The 21,400-nt window shown below is 38.1% G+C and overlaps 1 protein-coding gene across 1 annotated transcript in view; it reads left to right on the forward strand.

The window, feature by feature from the left end:
- Mbtd1 (mbt domain containing 1) overlaps positions 1 to 21,400 on the forward strand; it is a 66,368-nt gene that overhangs the window by 27,027 nt on the left and 17,941 nt on the right. Inside the window, exons 4-11 of the mRNA XM_050156791.1 lie at positions 979 to 1,093; positions 2,254 to 2,336; positions 11,671 to 11,788; positions 15,708 to 15,842; positions 16,348 to 16,436; positions 16,894 to 17,128; positions 18,804 to 18,859; positions 19,740 to 19,844. Of these exons, the coding sequence (XP_050012748.1) occupies positions 979 to 1,093; positions 2,254 to 2,336; positions 11,671 to 11,788; positions 15,708 to 15,842; positions 16,348 to 16,436; positions 16,894 to 17,128; positions 18,804 to 18,859; positions 19,740 to 19,844 (936 nt within the window). The remainder of the gene's footprint in view (positions 1 to 978; positions 1,094 to 2,253; positions 2,337 to 11,670; positions 11,789 to 15,707; positions 15,843 to 16,347; positions 16,437 to 16,893; positions 17,129 to 18,803; positions 18,860 to 19,739; positions 19,845 to 21,400) is intronic.

Consider the following 21,400-nt stretch of genomic DNA (forward strand, 5'->3'; position numbering starts at 1 on the left):
CTCCCCTCCCCCCCCCCCCCCCCATCATGCTCTGTACTTTGGTTTTTGTTCATGGAATTTTTGTTGCTGGTGATGAACCCCAGCCTTGTGTATGATAGCCAAATTCAACTTTGTACTTTTGAGTACAACCAATTTGATACCTTAGCCAAATATGTTTGCTAATATAATTCACCTTTTTTTTAAAACATCCATGAAATTAAAAGAAAAATTATCTTTTTTAAATGTATATAAATGCTTATAGAATCCTGGAGTATTGACTACTTGACTAAGTTGTTACCATACCAACTTAAAATTTCTTAAGGCATTAGAGTACTGATTTTCGTGATTATCTTCTGTATGGTCACAAGTTTGCCTTTCTTAACTGTTGGTGATCATTGCATAGCACTGAAAAGGTTATCTAAAGCCCCAGATGAAGGAAATACATCACTTAGATGTATTTCTATATTTCAAATAGACAGTTCCCAAAGATCCTGAGCAGTGGTCTGTACCCAAATGGATGGCAGTCTGTCACACTGAATTTGGCCATGATCATTATGTCATTGACCTTTTGCATTAGCACTAAAGGTATAAACCTCAGTCACTTGCTCTTTGAACATTGAGTTGTCTTCTCTTACCATATCAGTAGCAATGCTTTGCAGCTGCATGAGTGAATAACACTGATTCTTTCCACTCTAAGAAGAGGTCAAGTATCCACCACAACCTATATTTTAACATCTTATGGGATATAATTTTTATTAACATATTAATTCGCATATTGCTGTTTTAGTCTGCGCCAGCTCTGCAGCCCGTATTAGAAAACTACATTGTAGCAGAACAAAAAGAAAAAAACTCTCATGTTAAAATTCCTTGGATGTTTCCTCTGCTTTAATAATTATCTAAACCCTCAATATTTAAGCAGAATGAGTAGTATACAATCATGTTAAATTTCAGTTGTGGAGGGGGTGAAGATTTCTATTTACTTAACTTTTCTTGTTTTAGGGTAAGCCTCCAACAAAGAAAGCAAAAGTCCTTCAGAAACAACCTTTAGTTGCTAAATTGGCTGCCTATGCTCAGTATCAAGCTACCTTGCAAAACCAAGCAAAGACAAAAGCAGGTAATTCTCGTGAATGTGATAAAAGAGAATTATTACTCATCTGACCTTGGGTTGTGTTTAAACTATGTTTTTTCTGATTGCACTATGTGCTTCCTGGTGTCAGGTGGTTCATTGGTAACTGTTGTAGAAGGGGACTAATTGACACACAAAGATGTTCTAGTGGTGTGCTTGAAAATAAAAGTGGGACATCTCTAATTAGAAATACAAAATATGATCTGAGGAAGGCATTTGTTTACTGGTAGAGTACTCACCCAGTACATAAGGCCCTCATTCAGTTCCTAGCACTACCAAAAGAGAAAATCTGAAATCCAAAATGTTTTGAAATATGTGCTGTTTAAGTATCAATAAAGTCCATGCTGAAAATCCATGAAACTCTGAAATCTAATATACTTTTGTTAATAAGTAGTTAGAAAGGGTGCTTAACCAGTAAAAGTCCGTATTATTTAGTCAAGTTCTTTAATCATTATGTAAAAACAAAAGCTTTTCATGAGTGGGTTTGAAAAGAGGGTCTTATTCTATAGGACTAATTAACTCTGGTCCCTGCCATCATCTCCCAAGTGTTTTAAGTACAGGTTTGTGTCATCACATTTCCCCGAAAACTTTCTTCTGGAGATTTTGGTTTTAGTTTAGTTTTTTATTTGGTGGGGGTTTTGTTGTTGTTGTTTGTTTGTTTGTTTGTTTGGGTTTGGTTTTTTGTGTGGTTGTGGGGTTTTTTGCGGGGAGGTTGGGGGAAGGGGGTTCTTAGACAGGGTTTCTCTTGTATAGCCTTGACTAGCCTGAAACTCACTCTGTAGACCAAACTGTCCTCAAACTCAGAGTTCCACCTTCCTCTGTCTCCTGAGACTCTCTGGTGCTGGGATTAAAGGTGTATGCCACCACAGCCCAACTGGTGGCCCATACCTTTAACCCCAGCACTCAGGAGGCAAAGACTGGTGGATCTCTGTGAGTTTGAGGCCAGCCTGGACTACAGAGTGAGTTCCAGGACAGCCAGACCTACACAGAAAAACCCTGTCTTGAAAAGAAAAAAATAAACAAAATAGCAATAATAACTTTCAGGCTAGCAAGATGTGGCTCAGCATGTATAAGTCTAGAAATAGGAAAAATTGTTTTGGAAATAAAATGTTGGAGAGTTAGTTACATCTAAGTTTACTTTATTTCAGCAGTCTCCGTGGAAGGCTTCAGCTGGGGTAACTACATCAACAGCAATAGCTTCATAGCAGCTCCAGTTGCTTGTTTTAAGCATGTGAGTATGGAATTTCTCCCTTACCATGAAATGTATGATCTTTAAATCTGAAGATACAATAACAGCTCATCATCTTATCCTTAGAAACTTTTTGTTTATGCCATTAAAAAAAGTCTTATTATTCTTAATAGCTAAGAGTAATTTCTTATGTTTTACAAGTAATGTTAGCCCAACAAAAGAGCTCTTATTGAGGGCTTCTTAAGTACTGTAGCTCAGTGACAAGGTGATTGCCTCAAACATTCAAGATCCTGTGTTTTGCCTTCAACATTAATAAAAGAATTTTAGTTGCAAGCTGGTGAGATGGCTCAGTAGTTAAGAGCACTTGTTTCCCTTCTAGAGGACCCAAGTTCAATTCCCAGCACCCCCATGATAGGTCACACTTGTCTGTAACTCTAGTTACAGGGCTTCTGATATACATGCAGGCAAAATACCAATCATAAAATTTGAAAAAAAGATTTTCTAGTTGCATTATGAATGATTTTGAACAATAAAAATTACTATCTCAGCCGGGCGGTGGTGGCACATACCTTTAATCCCAGCACTTGGGAGGCAGAGGCAATTAGATTATCTGTGAGTTTGAGGCCAGCCTGGTCTACAAGAGCTAGTTCCAGGACAGGCTTCAAAACTGCACAAATACCCTGTCTTGAAAAAACAGGGGAAAAAAATTTAAAAACAATTTACTGTCTCATCCATGTTAAACCATATAAAACATGAAATATATGGGAGGAGTTCTGTAACAGAACTGGTTGGCTGCTAGCGATGTCGTGTGGCTCAGCCTAACACATCCCAAGAACTTTGTGATTTGAACAGGTCATTTCTAAGAGCTGTTTTTGCCTCCAAATGTAAAAGCACACACAAAGAAGCAGCGGGAATGTTTTCTTGTGAGCTGGAGGAAGTAATCTGTGTCATTAAAAACAGTTTGAAAGATGTCGTTTTCAGAGCATTTGATGTAAAACCAGTGTGTCAGATGTTGTGTTGTTTCGGTTTGATTTATCTTTGGTAATTTGACCTAATATTTCTTAACCTGATATGATTAATTTATATTCAACAACTGTCTACTTCTGTGCATACATAAGCAGAAAAGTTAGAAATTAATGCAGTTTTGTTCACACTTTTTGCTAAGGGCTTTATTAAATAATAGCTTATGAACAAACTGCACATACTTTCTTACCATGAAATCCAAAGGAGTTCTCACTCATCCTGTAAGTGAAGGATTTTTATCAGAAGCATACTAATTACTTTACTAGTATAAATGTATATTAAAGCCCGATGCATTAATTTGTTGGTTTCTTCCCTTAGTGTGCAAATGTTAAGCCCTTTGTCTGTGACATGCTAAGAAAACTAAAATGCAACCTTTAGGTGCTTATCTGAGAGTCAAATAGGTGATTTATGCTGTACTGTTGGTAATACTGACATACTAGGGAACAACTGTGTAATGTATATGGTTGCATTGTATATAACAGCTAGAAAGAGAACTCCAGAACTTAGGTGTCACTCACTGGTAGTACACCTACCCAGCCACACACTAAAGGTCCTATGCTTAGCCCTGCAGAGCATGAAGCACAAACTTCATAGTGTTGCTCTGTGGTGCTGAGATGCTCAGAATTCCATAGTAAGTCTTCATCCCAGATTCCTGGCACATTTGTCTGTTGTCTCTTTTTAAATGGCTTTCATCTTTCTCCAGATCGTCTTTTTAATGTTTTATGTCATAAACTAGGTCAAACCTTTTTATAAAAGCAGCCAGAATATTTTAAAAATAGCATTTCCAAGGACTTGAAAGTGTATTTAAGTTCCTGTCTGTATCTTTGAACAATTATACTGACTAAAGTTCTTCGAGTACATCTCTTACAATAATTACGTTCGTTGATTTTGCATACAGCTTTGCTATTTTTAGGATTGAAATGGTCGTAGAGCAGCTAATTCTACCTTGGAAATAAGTACAATTCCAGAAAGGACTGGAAAAATAAATACTAAACTGAGTGTTGTGGTTATGTCAAGGGAACTGCTTGAATCGGGTTGGAGATAGTAATAAAGGATTTTTAGACTTGTAATAGTTTGCTTTTTTTAACAATGAAAATATTTATTTTATAATTTAAATTCAGTCAGGATCTGGGTATGGTAGCATATACATATAATCTCAACACTTGGAAGGTGGAAGCAGGAGGATCCAAGAGTTTAAGGCTAGCCTCAGCTACATAGTGAGTTCAAGACTAGCAATAAAGGATATTCTATGGCATAGATGGAGCAGCTAACTTATTAATGTAATGTGACACCTTCCCTTTCTCACTCAGAATGAAGCATCTGTCGGTTATGTGAAACCCATCATTCCTGTTCCACTCACCTTTCTTTACTGCCTCCTCCTTATCAGAGAGGAAAAGCTTTGTCTTAGTACAGTGAATTTGTTCTGCTGCTTCAGTCAACATTTTCAGTTGAAGCCATTTGATTTAAGAGGTAGAACTCATGCTAACCTTTATTTTCTTCAGAGATGGCTCTCCGGTCTTTCCCTGGAGATCATTTTCTTTCTTGTCTCTAAGAGAAGTTACTGGTTTGGACTGTGGGAAGTCTTTTACCAGGAATTACTGGGAGCAGAAGACCCTATCTTATAACATCATACCTCTAAGACTTAATGCGTTCTCTGACAGGATTTTCTTCTTAGAGACCCACGTCTGTCCTCTTGCCCACTTGGGTATCAAATAGGAGCCTTCTTGCTGGTTGAGGTTCTTTTTCAAACCTAATTTACAAACACTCATCTGTAATATATGATGCAGAACAAAGCTGTTTGTGTTGAAACAGTTGTTATGAGTATGATGTCAGAATCCTGACTGCCTGGATTCTCCAGTTTATCCATCTTTTTCTCAAGTAAAGGTCCAAATACACTATTCTCAGCACTTAAAACATTCATACATTTTCAAGTATGAAACTATAATTTCTGGAAATGAAGTTCCGTAACATACGTTGTAATACTAGAGAAATGGCTCAGCAGTTAAGTTCATACACTGCTCTGGCAGGAATCAAGTTCTGTTCCCAGCCCCCATGTTGAGTGGTTCAGAACTGCCTATAAATCCAACTCCACAGAGATGTGATGCCTATGACCTCCATGAACACTTACATAGACATACACACAAAGCCACAGACACATATACATAAACATAATTTAAAATAAAAATAAAATTTAGGAAAATTAAAGGTATCTAAGTATCTTAGAGTCAAACATTGATGGTATATACCTGTAACCCAGCACTCAGAAGAATAAGCCAAGTAGGTGGTCATTGTGTCTGCAGCCAGCCTAAGATGTGTACTCAGTACCAGGCCAACGAGGTGACATTAGCATGACTTTGTCTAATAAATAAACTAACAAGCAAAACCTCTTTGGAACCAACCCTAGTAATCTCTGTAATCTCAGCTACAAAAGGACCACAAGTTTAAGGCCAGCCTGGGCAATTTGATGAGACCTCATTACTACCAAAAAGAAAGATAAGTCTACAGTGAAAATTGAGTTCCTTTTGTCCTTTTCCATATTATTTTTTACCAAATAAAGTCTGGTTCAATCACAGCAAGAAACTATACTGATTGGTTTTGCAGAGCAAATTGGTCTCCAACCATTGTCTACCTTTCCTTGGCAATCACTGAATTGACTAATAAAATTTTTACTTAATCCTAAATTAACCATATACAGTAATGCACACTTGTTAGACCAGGAGTCAGGAAGCTGAGGCAAGAGCACTGTGAGTTCCAGACCAACCTGGCTACAGTGTAAGACTCTGACAGAAACCTCAAGAAATGTGTTCTTTAATGTGTAGTCACAAAGCTGGCAGCTTCTTCAGAATCCTTTAGCTCAACCTAGACCATTTCTTAAAGCTTTACTACATTTTTGAGAAATTGGGTTATAAGTTTAAACTTTTTTTTTTCAGAATTTGAAGTTTTTAGTTCTTTTTCAGATTACTTTTGTTATTTTGTATATGTCTGTATGTGGGTATGCACACGTAAGTACAGGTGCCCATAGAAGCCAAAGATGTCAGGGCAATTGAAGCTGGAATTACAAGTGGGTGTGAAACACTGAATAGGGGTGTCAAAAAACAAACTAAAATCCTACAAAAGCAGAATGCACCGAGCCATTTCTCCAGCCCTTTCTTAGTTCTTCGCTAGTAGTATCCACAAAAGGCAAAAACAAACAAAAAATACTAATCATGTTACCAAATACCGCTTATATATACTATATAGGTTTATCAAATTCACAGATACTTATCTGAGGAGGTGGGGGGAGTTGACAGAGAATTGAAATAGGGTCTCTTACTATGTAGCCCAGGCTGGCTTGGAACTCAGTCTTCCTGCCTCGGACTCCTAAAGGGGATTGTAACGGTGTGCCATCATGTGTAGCTATACTGTGACTTGGGATTGGGAGGACAGTACTGGTTTTTGTGGTAGGAGGTAGGGAGATGATTTGTTGATTGGTTGGTTTTCAAAGCAGGATCTCTATAGACAAGACTCTGGAAATCATGGCAGTTCTCCTGCCTCAGCTTCTTATATGTTGGGATTAGAGACATGATCTGCAACACTTAACTTATATACTATAACTTTAAAGCTGAGTTTGACCTTTTCTTTCTGCCTCCGTGAATACACCGGTATCTGTCACATATACAGTCTTTCTGTTGTTTTTATCCCTGACCTAAGAGCAGCTTTTCTGAAGAAATAAGTTTTTATTCATTTGTAGCATGTATCATACATATTTACTTTGGCTTAATGGAGAGATGACTCCACTGTTAAGAGCACTGTCTGTAGCCGAGCGATGGTGACACACGCCTTTAATCCCAGCACTCAGGAGGCAGAGGCAGGCAGATCTCTGTGAGTTCGAGACCAGCCTGGTCTACAGAGCTAGTTCCAGGACAGTCTCCAAAGCCACAGAGAAACCCTGTCTCGAGAAAAAAAAAAAAAAAAAAAAAAAAGAGCACTGTCTGCTCTTCCAGAGGACCAGAGTTCAATTCCCAACACCAGCATTGCAGTTCACATGGTCTACAACTACAGATCCAAGAGATCCAACATCCTCACACAGACATGAATGCAGACAAAATACCAATGCACAGAAAATAAAACTTAAGAAAAAGAGAAGCCCTCTTTTTTGTATACGAGCTATAACAATAGTTTTGCTTTTTAGTAAAATTCATGATATGATTTCTCAGTTATATGTTTATTAGGAATGTTATTAAAATTACCTTTTAGGGTGTTTCCCCCGCTGTCTCAACCTACAGAAAGAAGACTCTGCAAAATGGAGATTATAACTCATCTCCTTTATAGTTAAAGATAGAACCTCCATGTGTCATCTTAGATTATAAAATTTAGTTCTAATGTAAATAAAACTTGGGACTACAGAGATGCCTCTATGGTTAAGAGCACTGGCTGCTCTTGCGGAGATCTTGAGTTAAATATCCAGCAATCATATAGTGGTTCACAACCACCTATAGTGAGATCTGATGACCTTCTCTGGCATAAAGGCATATATGCAGATAGAGTGTTCTATGCATAAAATAAGTCTTTAAGAAAGGAAAACTTGAGTTGGTTTCTTATACTTGTTCCTCCACCCACCCTAACACTAGTACGCAATGCATTCTCTCTACAAAGGCAGGGAGCGAGCCCCCATTATGAAACCCACCTGCAATAGGTATTTCAGGAAAACCTAATTTACAAGGAAACCTAAATCTAAATGAATGTCTTAACTTGGGACTCTCTCCCAGAGTGAATTTTGTTTTTCTTTTGGTATCTCCTAATGATTAAAATATGTTTTGCATATTTTACCTGTCATCAAGTAGCTGCATACCTGTATTCACATAGAAGGCTTCCTTCTTTGGGAAGCTGAGGCAGGAGGATCACAGCGTGTCTGAGGCTAGTTTGGTCTACATTGTGCGTTCTAGGACAGCCTGGGCTACAGAGTAAGGCCTTGTCTAACCTCCCTCCCCTCCCAAAAAAGCCTTCAAATTAGTGACTTCTACTTTTCTTTTTTAACACATCTGTAGCATTTTTCTCAAGTGCTCTCAAACATTCCATTTTCCTTTTGTATTTTCCTTGCTCTCCTATCTGTATGCCATCATCACCCCACTCACTCCCTAGTAGACTCTGGTATCAGATCGAAAGGTGAGTACACTTTCTGGAGAGAATAGGTTGGAAGGTTTTGTTTTGTTTTGTTTTGTTTTGTTTTGTTTTGTTTTGTTGGGTCAAGGCAGAAATTGAGATATAGGTCCTTGCTGTGTATCCCAAGCTAGCTTTCAGTTCCTGCCTCAACCTCCCAAGTGCTGCGATTACAGACATGCAGCACTGTGCCTGGCTTCTTCCCTTGTCTTTTTTGACCAAACATTATTTCATCTTTCTCTAATAGGAACACTTTAGCAATCGTGTTCTGAGGTATAGTAATGGTGGATTTTGCTTTATCATGGGGATAAATTCTTTCTTGTTTCCTACCTGCAACTTCAGGTCTCACCTCTGCCCCTTTACACTCTTTAAAAGTTGGTTGTGGTTATCCAAAGTTTGAGGTTAGCAGTGCTGTAGAAGGAGATCTTTATTTCTGTGTGCATCATGTGTGCCCTCTTAGCGTCTGAATACCAGGCATCTGGGCTATTGAACTATCTGGGAATGTTCTGAGAGTGAAGGATGTAAGACTTCCTGCCAGGTTATTTTCTTTCAGATAGGTAGGTGAAGGTTATAAGACATTTGTGTTGGGGACCCCCTCAGCATTTGGATTTGGCCATCTCTACAGGACCTGATGACAGCTTACTTTGCAGGGAAGGAGAGTCGCTCCCAGATAGCTCTCACGAGTGGCCCTGGAGCAGGAAGTGGTGGAGCAGATCTTCCTTGTTTGGGAGGAGCCTGAGGTAGACCTCGCATCCTGAGTCTGGAAGGTAAATTTGTTGTTACCTGTAAATGATGGTTCTGCTAGTTCATGCTATACCAATCCAGACTTCAAAGGTATCCCTCCTGCCAGCAAGAGAAGACAGATGACTTGGATGAAGATGGCTGTCAAGCCCTGGGTCATTCCGTCTTCCACACTTAAAATGATATTCATTTTTTTAAAAAGGGCAGATATATCTATGAAATCACTATCATTTCAACACATTGAGCACATACTCTGTTATAACTGTAGTGCTCTATCTTGTTGATGTTTATTCCTTCATTTTTTTTTCATAGAGTGAACCATATGGATTGGTTTAAGAGGGCCTAGCAGAACCACAACCTTACAGGCAAGAACAAATGTCACTTTCTGCTACTTTCTCCTATACCAATCCAGACTATAGGCATCAAACCAAAGATCTCCCACTCAAGTGAGCATTACCTTTTTTGTTTGTTTGTTTGAGTAAATATTGACACTCCTTTTCTTTAATAAATGGCACTAAAAAGTATTTTCTCCAAAGATAATACTGAAACTTAAAAAAAAAAAAAAAAAAGACCAGCAAACAGTTTGTCAAGTCTAGCTCAGAAAGGAGTCCTGTATGCAAATTTCATTTAGCATGTGCCCACCTAACCTTGTATATAGTTTGTCAGTATATATCCATGGCTCTTCTCAATAAAAACTGAATTCACAGATTTGGCAGTCAAACAAAGAGTAGCTACCCTACTTGAGTTTAATGCAGCTTTATGCATGCATTTACCTGCACCTATCTTCTCTGATGCTAAGCTTTACAAGAAATGAATAATATATGATCTTTGTATTAATTTATATTAGCTTAGTTTGTGTTACTTGTCTTCCTTCTGGCCTCTCCTTTTCTGATTATATCTGCTGGCAATAGGGATGGCCCTAAAGTCTTGAATGATGTAGGGGAGGTAGCAGAACCTGAAGGGTCCAATCTTCCTGTTTACAAAGGAAAACCAGGCATGGTGGCACACACACCTATAACCCTAGCACTTAGGAGGGAGGGGGACTGCGGCAGGATCATTGCAAATTTGAGGCCAGTGTGGTATACATGGCAAATTCCAGGCCAGCCTGAACTACGTAGCAAAACCCTGTGTCAAAATGGGAGGAGGTAGTTTTGTTTTTCCCCTTCCATCTTGGGAAGATGTATGTGTGTTCCTTCCCCATAATCACAAATAATTGAGATTGGGTGTGTCTCTAAGTTAATAGGGTCTATTTGTTGCTGCTACCCAAAGAGTTAGCCATTAATTGATTCTGTCTTTGGTTTCTCGATCTTAGCTCGCCATTATTTGACGTTGTGTTTCCTTCAGAAATTTATAAACTGTTTAGAGGGCAGGAGTGAAATAACTACTTCAGACTGACTCTGTTCTGGGTTATATTAAACTGTAAAGGGGCACTCCTTCTATGGAATACATTTTCCCAATGTCCATATTTGCTAGTTCATTCTATGCTTGCTTATCTTTTAATTTTGAAGCTGTTTTGTTTTCACCTGATTTAGTCACATTACCAGGCCTTCTATACCCTCACCTTACCCTTTTATTTATGTCCACTGTTCTACATTTCATGGAAACCTGATTATCCAGGGCCACAGAGACTAGAATTACCAGCACTAATTAATAATTATAAATTCATGTACTTGATTTAATTTACTATTGCATAAAGTCCAAGTGATTGTGTATTGCCTTGCAGTTTAGGGAGTCATAGACGTGAGAACATTACCTTTTGGGGAATGTGATTGTTATACTTTCAGGTAGTTTTCTCAGTTGCCATCTTAATCAGTAGTATGGATGCCAGTGATCAGCACCTCTAACATTGGAAGTTTTCTTTTCATAGTAATTGTTGCATGAGAAATTTTGAAATAAGTTATTTAACAATTTACTGCAGGCCTCATTTCCTAAATCTCTTCAACTCCCCCCTTTAATGACTTTCCCACTGCTTTTTCCTGTCCGTCTTAATAGACTATTTACATTCTGTGGATTTAGCTTATATTTGAAATACAGATACCTGTTTTATTTCTGCGGATCATGTTGAAACCTTTTAATTGGAAATTTTTTTTCCTACTCTTGGGCAAGATCTTTAAAAGTTAAGGGTTACACATTAAAAACACTGAATTTCCTCAAGTCACCTTGATAGAGGATGTAGGCCATGTTTATCATTCAGGTTTTAGAATAATTATTACCTAAATGTCATGTTTGGTCTTGAATTTCAAAGTCAACGCGGATCTAATAGATGCACATTCTGTCTTCTGTCTGGAATTTGATCCTGACTCTGGATGTCTCCATATACAGTTCTTTCAAGGAATAGAAACTGTACTTCAAGAAAATATGAATGAATTAAAATGACATTTTATTTGAATATCCCATTATTAATGATATTTAATTTTGAATGATGTTTCGTTATTATATTATAAAATAATAATTAATAATTTTTGTATGACAGGCACCTATGGGGACCTGCTGGGGTGATATCTCAGAAAATGTAAGAATAGAAGTTCCCAATACAGACTGCAGTCTACCTACCAAAGTCTTCTGGATTGCTGGAATTATAAAATTAGCAGGTGAAAAGCATACATGATGATTTACTAGAAAATGCCAGTGACAAAAACTTCTGTAAAAAAATTTTTTTAAGTTTAAATTCTTTTACAGCTAGCCAAACAATAAGTATTCTTGGATTTGTGGGGTTTGCAGTCTATTACACTACTCTATCTCCCCCATTTTAACAGTGAACAACTTTAGCAACATATAAACAAATGGATTTAACTGTAGAATTTTATTCATGAAATTTGAGTCTCATAAAGCTATCACATCTTTATCTGAAGAAAATATTGTTCCTTTAGTTCTTTCTAGACATTTAAAAAAAAAAAAAAATCAAGCAGTAGGCCAGGCCAGCTGCATGGACTTTATCTCCAGCTATCTCCCTATAACATTCTGAGTATTGCTTTACTATATACCTCCCCTTGAGTTACCTAAAAGTGGCCTTGGTGCCGATGTGGTGGTGCCACACCTTTAATCCCAGCTCTTAGGAGGCGGAGGCAGGTGGATCTCTGAGTTAGAGCCAACCTGGTCTATGTAGCATGTTGCAGATCAGCCAGGCCTATATAACAGAAAGACCTCGTTTCAGAAAAAGACAAAGTGTCCTGGAGGGGTGAGAGAATCCAAGGCCTTGTGTGCTGCTGGGCAAGACCTCTCCCGATAAGATACATCCCTACCCACAAAAAATAATTTTAATTACACTTTCCTCTTCACACATCACCATTAGCCTCTTTATCCTTTAAGGGAGCCATAGTTTGCAACTTCACTCTAAAGTGTTGAACAGATTTTTTTTTTTTTTTTATTGCTTCCCCAACATAAATGGTCTGTTAACATGAAGCTTGTTTTTCTCAATCAAAGTTTGTTTGGGGGGGGGGGTGTTTGTTTTATCTTTGCATTTAATCACTGACAAGCAAGAGTCCCAGGCTCTGTTTTCTTCAATTCCATGTCTTTTCCTTTACATAATCATTCTTTTAATGCTTCATCACAGCTTTTATGTCCCAGATGTTTGAGTCACTTGCATATAAGTAGTTCAAAGGGCATATTTACTATCTAATTACGTTTACTATTCCTAATTACTAATTCTGGTTTTATATTTCTGGGTTTTGTTGGTTTTTTTTTTTTCTGTTTACTTCATATATCTTTGTTATAGTAGGCTGCTTCTTTGTTTTCAGCTACTCAGCCCCAAAGTAATCACACAGAAACCATACTATTTGCAATATTGTTTGGGCAATAGCTTAAGCACATTTCTGGCTAACTCATATCCTAAACTAACTCATCTCCATTGATCTGTGTATTGCTATAAGGCTGTGACTTACTGGGTAAAGTTCAGCATCTGTCTCTGATTGGGCTACATGTCTTCTCCCTGACTCTGCCTTCTTTCTTCCAGCATTCAGTCTAGTTGTCCCCACCTAACTCTACTCTGCCCTATCAAGCCAAGCCAGTTTCTTTATTCATTAACCAGTAAAAGCAACACATATATATTTCCCCTTTTTTATTTAAATTAAAAGGTTTTAACTTTAACATAGTAAAATTACATATAGCAGAACAGTTATCAAGCAAGAATTATAGTTAACAATACTTATATCTTTTATCATAACTAAAAAAAACTATAATTGTAACTATTCTTCGACTCCATCAAAGACTCCAGAAGGATGTTACCTAAGTTAACAGAAAGTGCATTGTAAGCAACTTCCAAAACTAGAATTGACAGAGATAATCTGGCTACCTGAGCAGTCATGCAAAGTTCTTCTGTAACATTGGGGCATCCATCTTTGGCCTACGGGCCCATAGTTTCCAGCAGACTTTCCCTCCCATGAAGCAGGAGCAGTTTCTAGCCCAAACGGCTGACAAACACCATAAGGAGCTTCTTTGATTCCTGTCATCCTCTTGAAGAAGATCGATGATGTCAGGAGCAGATGTGTCTCATGTCATGAGAAGGCCTAAGTTATTCAAACATTTTAAATGCCATATTCTGAAGGTCTCTGAAAGAATTGAATAATATCTGTCTAACTGAAATATATCTAGAAAACCTAACATGACTAGATGTTATGTTATTGACTGGATGACTATCTATTAACTTATATTTCTTAACTGTACATTACATTTTTAAATGAGCAGTTCAAACACAGTACCTTAATCAAGATCAGAAATACATATACACAATATAACAAAATTGACCTTAAATTTGTATCAGTAAACCAAGATCCATACCAATGCAAATCTCTATAGCATATTCCCCTTTAAATGTATATAAACATTTATAGGCAATATTTGGGAATATAGGTGTAGTTCTTTCCAAACTGCTTCCTGCTTTTTATTGGGCGAAGTAATTTTTGGGAGTGTTCATGGTGACCTTTCAAGGGGGTCTTGGTCCATCAGACTGCATTAGTCTGGAAGAAATCCACAGGTTCTCACGTTCTGTGGAAACAAAAGAAGAACCTCTTTTCCAAAGCAACAAATCCTTACACCCAAATTTTGGAATCAAGATACCTTTAAAATATATGTGCTGGTTTAGCTTAGCAGCTCGTACAATGAAATGTCTCTCTGTACTTAACTCTTTCACAGTCAAAAAATTCAAAGAAGACACAAGAATATACATAACAGACGCTGTATTTTCCATCTTTACATGGCTCATTTTTCCTATTCTATTACTTTTTCTACAAGTTTAATATTTTATTATCTTTACTCCTTTAGCCTGTGACTTCTGTACTCTTTTCTATTACATTCACTGTCTCTTTACTCTTTTTCTTCTCTGTCCCAAGCCTATGTACATTTACCCATCACTGTGACCCATTTAGAGGTCTTTTTTATCTGAATCTGTACTTATTTCATATCTGTAATTATTTTTTGTCAGAAGGCCCCCCTTTTTTAATGCTAAGTGGGCGTGGCTAAAGACAGCACTGCTATGCCTGTTTGCTCTGTCCAGTCCAACATGGCAGAAGCATGTTTGCTGCCTCTGAGAGCCACGTACATTGCCCCATTTTTAGGCACACAGCAAGTCTATGTAGCAATCTGCTCACAGAACCCATTCAAATGCTCCAGCCTTTTGTGCTAGCAATCCAGGAAGCTGCAACTTTTTTTTTTTTTTTTAAGAAGCCACATGGTTTTTACTGCACCTCCCTTGCAAACAGAGCCTATCTGAAAACTTGTTACCACGAAGCTGCACTTGGCTCCTGTGTTTTGTGGGTTTAAAAACCTTTAAAAAAAAAAAAAAACTTAAATTTTACGTGGAAATTCTTGCCCAACGCTGGCTGGCCCAACTTATGGCCTAGGTAGCCTGGTTTACTGTGGCAGACAGCCAAAGACCCTATCTCAAACGGGGCAAAAGGGAAGGACCAACACCTAAGATTGTCCTTTGACCTGCACATGCATGTACACACATACACATACGCATCCCAAAAACAAAACTTTTAAGAACTGTTTCAGACTTATTGATCACACTTAACATTCTAGCACTTGGTAGGTGGAGGGAGGAGCAGAAGGTTGTCTCCAGCTATATATAGTCCGTTTGCTCCAGCTTCATCTACATGAGATTCTGTCTCAAAAGAAAAAGAAATCTGCACGCTCTCATGAAACTATCGCACCTTGTTTTCGCTAAGGTGTTCCCCTTCTGAGAATTGAGAAATTATATTAATTGAAATACAAAGGGAAAGGCCATGCACTGAAAAATTGTCTTTGTATTAACAAGGGATTCTCAAAGTTGGATCATAGTCCAACAGGTTCATTATTGCCCTGGGACTTAGAAGTGTAGATTGTCCACACCACCCCATGTCTAAATCCTAACCCCTGTCATGGGCGGGAGTCCCTGGAAGGGACTATCCTCTGCTTATAAACAACAGCAAGTGGTTCTGCTACAGAGGGAAAGCAGAGTTTGAACATCACCCTAGGGGTTGAATCATTTTAATTTATTATCTTACTATGTAATGATCAGTTTGTTGGTTTTAGGTTATAATGCCCTTTTGAGATATGAAGGATTTGAAAATGATTCTTCTCTGGACTTCTGGTGCAATATATGTGGGTCTGATATTCATCCAGTTGGTTGGTGTGCAGCCAGTGGAAAACCTCTCGTTCCTCCTAGAAGTGAGTAGCCTCCCTGTCATTTTATTATTTTATTTTAAACTTCATATTCACTATTTTATAGGTATGAGTATTTTGCTTGCAAGTATATATACATGCATGCATGCCTGACCCCACAGAGGGAAGTAGAGCCGCCGCCACCCCCCTTCCCCCCAGCTGTAGTTCTAGACAGTTGTAAGCCATTTTGTAGGTACTGGGAATCAAACTCCAGTACCCCATGAGAGTAGCAACAAGTTCTCTAAACCACTGGGCCAACTCTGCAGCTCCTCGGTCATTTTCAATGTATATATCTTAATGCTTTCTTAAACTTAAATATAATATCCTAATGTGATACAGTAATTAAAATGTTTTTATGTTGGCAAGACATACTTATTTTCTCCATTCTTGCTACTTTTCAGTACTTTATTTCATAGTCATGACTTCCAGAGAAACTTGTTAACCTTGTTTTGTTTTGTTTTAATATTTTGTGAAATCCTCTTTGCTGACTAGTTATTTTTTTTTCTTTTAGCTGTTCAGCACAAATACACAAACTGGAAAGCTTTTCTAGTAAAGAGACTTACTGGTGCCAAAACACTTCCTCCCGATTTCTCACAAAAGGTAAAAATAGAATCCTAAAAGAATTACTTAGAGGGGTTTTTAAGGAATTACAATTTCTGATCTGTTAAATATCAAAATACATGTTCAGAAAGGGTGACTCATACCTGTAATCTTAGTACTCAGGAGATTGAGGCAGAAAGATGGCCAACCGTGTAAACTTAACTTCTAGACTACAAAGTGAAACTCTAGTCCCCAAAACAATAAGAGCCAGGGCATGGTGGGTGCACTTATTTAATCACTGCGCTTGGGAGGTGGAGACTAGTGGATCTCTTGAGTTCAAGGTCAGCAGGGTTAAAGACAGCCAGGGCTACTTACAGATAGGGCTACTGTGTCCAAAAAAAAAAAAAAAAGACAAAGCAAATACATAAATATATACAGTATTGACAGGGCAATATTGAAACTACTTGTAGACCTTTATCGTGAGTTTCATACAGGATCTTTCTGCTTTTGTTTGAAGGTTTCAGAGAGTATGCAGTACCCTTTCAAGCCTTGCATGAGAGTAGAAGTAGTCGACAAGAGGCATTTATGTCGAACAAGAGTAGCAGTGGTGGAAAGTGTAATTGGAGGAAGATTAAGGTTAGTGTATGAAGAGAGTGAAGATCGAACGGATGACTTCTGGTGCCACATGCACAGCCCCTTAATCCACCATATCGGATGGTCTCGAAGCATAGGCCATCGATTCAAAAGATCTGGTAAGCAACTGTCACAAAAATTTAAAAGTTTATCAGTGAGGTTGAATAAACTACTTGGTTGTTTCTCTCTATAAGAATAGATCAAAGAGGGCTGGAGAGATGGGTCAGCGGTTAAGAGCATTGCCTGCTCTTCCAAAGGTCCTGAGTTCAATTCCCAGCAACCACATGGTGGCTCACAACCATCTGTAATGAGGTCTGGTGTCCTCTTCTGGCCTTCAGGCATACACGCAGAAAGAATATTGTATACATAATAAATAAATATAATTTAAAAAAAAAAAGAATAGATCAAAGAAAGCATTCTAGTTTGACTATTCTCCTGTAATTAGAATACTGATTCTGTGGGGACCCGAACATGGGAACCTATTTTCTTGTTAACCAAAGGTCAGAGAGTTGGAACTTACCTCTAGTTTTTTCAAGGTTATAGGCCCCACATAGATATAGATCAGAGAGTTTTCCCTAGATTATTGTCAACAGGATAGCTAATAGCCAGACCTTGTATTTCAGGAATAGAGAAATATATAGATATGTTTCAAACAAAAGTCTATGGATCCAACTAAGTTCCAGTTCCCTTCAGGAGATAACTTTGGATTCAACCCAGGGAGTGGTTTACCTCCAGAATGTTTTGGTCTTGGGTGACTTGTTTTGTTCCAGCAACAGAATAGAATGTTTAACTGTGGTTGTAGCCTGCAATCTTCAATTGGTCTGTTCATTTCCTTGTATCATGATAATGCAAATTTTTTTGTCTTTTACCTTTTGGGGTCGAGGGTATTTAAAGAAATTAGAAATTAAATGTGGGCAAATTTCAGTACTCATTGGAATTTTTTCCTGATACTATTCTGCGTTTCTCCATTCTATTTTCATTCGCATCTTCATATTCTTTACTATATCCCTAAATCCCCACACCTATATTCCTAAATTCCCACACTTCTAACCTGGCAAGAGGTATTTTTATTGAAGTTGGTCCCCGGTATAATTCCATGTGTTCCTTCCTCTTCCTCCCCATTTAAAATGATGAACTTTTCATACATGAGGGTTTGATTTCTAGCACCAAAATAAATCTTTTAAAATCTTTTTTTCCTCACAATTGTCTAATTATCCAGACATTTGAAAGATGAAAGGGGATCTCCTTTACACTTACTTATCATCTAGATGGCAAGTTTAAGTTTAACTAGGCCTGACTAAACACACAAAAACATTCTTCTAGAAAGGCCTACTGACGGGTGCAGGCTGTGCAGGATGGTCAGGCATGATCATCACCAATTTAAGGACACCCTCAGCAGCTTAGTGAGCCCGCAGCCTCAAAATAAAAAGCAAAAAGAGCTGGGAAGTTAGTTTGGTATTGAGAGTATTTGGCATTTGTGAAGATCTTTGTTCAAGCTAGCACAACACCAAAAGGGAAAAGAAGCTTCTGATGTTCTCAGAATTACTACCATCATAGTTAACTGAAATTTGATAGCATATGTCCATGTGCTCTGAAGATGGAAAAGCTATTAATATTATTCACCATCATAAATGTAGAAGACATGTTTTTGTTTTTTGCTGTGTTTTAGAGTATTACATACCTTATAAGTTCGAACCCTTCAAGGAAGTTTTTTGTTTTTGTTTTTTTTTGTTTGTTTGTTTGTTTTGTCTTCTCACAAATGCTGACAGATTAGTATGTAACTTTTCCTTGTAGATATTACAAAGAAACAGGATGGACATTTTGATACACCACCACATTTATTTGCTAAGGTAAGAAGTTTCTATAAGAGCCCTCATATGTAAATTAGGTTGAAAGAGGGTTGTGGAGTTTTTCCTAAAGTTGTGGGTATCACATATGCTCACTAAAATCTATAATCCTTAGATGTCACAAATCATTATTATACTCATTCCTAAATTATGTGTGCATGTATGAGTTCTTTCTATTAGCTAAATAAAGGGAGTTATAACATTAGGTGGATAGGATTGGTGGTTTGTTTTTTTTTGTTTGTTTTTGTGTGTGTGTGTGTGTGTGTGTGTGTGTGTGTGTGTGTGTGTGTGTGTGTTTCAAGACAGGGTTTCTATACCTGGTTGCCTGGAACTCACTTTGTAGACCAGGCTGGCCTTTAGCCATCTGCCCCTGCCTCCCGAGTACTGCTATTAAATTCATGCGCCACCTTTCCTGGCCAGAAATATTTTCATTATTAAAATAGAAACATTTAGGAGGCTGAAGGAGAAGGATTACCACAAGTTTTTTTAGGCCAGCCTGTGCTACAGAGAAAGACCCTGTCAGGGAGGGAGGGTGCGGGTGGGTTATGGACCAGGAAAAGATACCTTAGCAGGTTTGGGTATCATTGCACATCCTGATGCTCTGAACATTTGTGAAAAGCCTGGTGCAGTTGCCAGGAAGCGCATGTGTAATCCAAACACTCCTACAGCAAAATGAGAAATGCAGATAGGAGAATTGTCTGGAAGCTTACAGCTCATACAGCCTGCAGTACACAGTGCAGGAGACCTCAACAGGGTGGGAAGGAAGAACTGACTCCCAAAAAGTTCTCCTCTGACCTACACATGCTCAATAACACCTGCACACATACGCACACACTGAATAAATAATTCTAAAAGACATGTATAATGTATATGCCTTCTCCAGGTAAAAGAAGTAGACCAGAGTGGAGAATGGTTCAAAGAAGGAATGAAACTGGAGGCTATAGACCCATTAAATCTTTCGACAATATGTGTTGCAACCATTAGAAAGGTAAGAGAATATATTCTAAATTGGAGAAGTTTAATCAGAAGAACCTGGTTTAAAAACAGAAGGAAGCCTATGTATGTCAGGGAAGAAAGTTACTAAAACATTTTAAATAAATTTTGAAATATGTTGTCAGATCTGTTTTAATTGTTAATGTGTTGTGGTCAAGGTCAGGACTTCAAAACCCCTTTTCACCCAGAACTTTAATGCAACCCATAGCATATAGGTTTATGAAATACTTGTTTAAGTTAGACGCCTAGAGACAGAATCAAAATTACATACTAATGTGATGGATATGCTTGTTGTCTAATAGAACAGTCCAAATATATGTTAATTTGATACATGCTGAAGAATGAGGTACAAAATAGTCTCAAATTCAGGTGTGAGCTAGGATATTTCGGGAAGCTTCCATTATAACAGTATACATAATATAAGATGAGGAAGAAAGTGTTTCTTTAGCTTACCCCTGTAGCACATCATTTGAAGAAAGCAAGGCAGAAACTTTGTGAAACAGAGACCACAGAACAAATCTGATCACTGGCTTGCTCAGCTTTGTGTGTGTGTGTGTGTATGTATATATGTGTGTGTGTGTGTGTGTGTGTGTGTGTGTGTGTGTGTGTGTGTGTGTGAGTGAGTGACAGGGTCTTACTATTTAGCCTTGGCTATTCTGTAGATCAGGCTGGCCTGGAACTCAGAAATCCACCTACCTCTGCCTCTTGAGCAGAGCTTAAAAGTGTGTGCTTCCATGCCTAGCCATCAGCTACTTTTCTTAAACTTGGTGGGATTTCCCTGCCTAAGGATAGTACCACCCACTGTGTGATGCATCTTGCTGCACCATTTAACAATCAAGAAAATGTCCTATTGACATGCCCACAGGCCAATTTGATAGAGGCAGGTCCTTAATTGAGGTTCCTGTACAAACAAAAAGATGACAACAGGGCAGGTCCATGGTCTGGTGAGAATCAGGGTTAGTTTGCTCTTGCAAAAGGACCTATGTTTGGTTCCCAGCATCCATATGGTGGCTCCTGATCATCTATAATTCTAGTTCCAGGCCTCTGATGCTATTTTCTGGCCTTCATGAACACCAAGGACACACATGCTGTACAGGTATATATACAGGCAGAAACATCCATATATGTAACATTTTTTAAAACTGTAATAACTACTTTAAGATTTTTTTTTAATGAGCTAAAAATGTTTGAGATAAGAGTTGTAAACTAAGTGATTAATTACTTCTGAAGGACTAAAGGAAGAAGCTGTCAGCTTGAGGCAAAACAAATTCTCAAGAACACTTTCAGAATAGAAATGGAATACTCAGACTCTGGAAGGGAGGCAGACTCCTGTTTGTCACGAAGTTGATAATGTCTGAGGTCATCAAAACAAAGCAAAGAAGGCTGGGCGGTGGTGGCGCACGCCTTTAATCCCAGCGCTCTAATCCCAGGCAGAGGCAGGTGGATCTTTGTGAGTTCGAGGCCAGCCTGGTCTAGAAGAGCTAGTTCCAGGATAGGAACCAAAAAAGCTACAGAGAAACCCTGTCTCGAAAATAAAAAAAAAAAAAAAAA

This window comes from Alexandromys fortis, unplaced genomic scaffold, assembly GCF_014885135.2.
Source record: "Alexandromys fortis isolate MF-2015 unplaced genomic scaffold, M_Fortis_MF-2015_v1.1 scaffold_31, whole genome shotgun sequence".
NCBI lineage: Eukaryota > Metazoa > Chordata > Mammalia > Rodentia > Cricetidae > Alexandromys > Alexandromys fortis.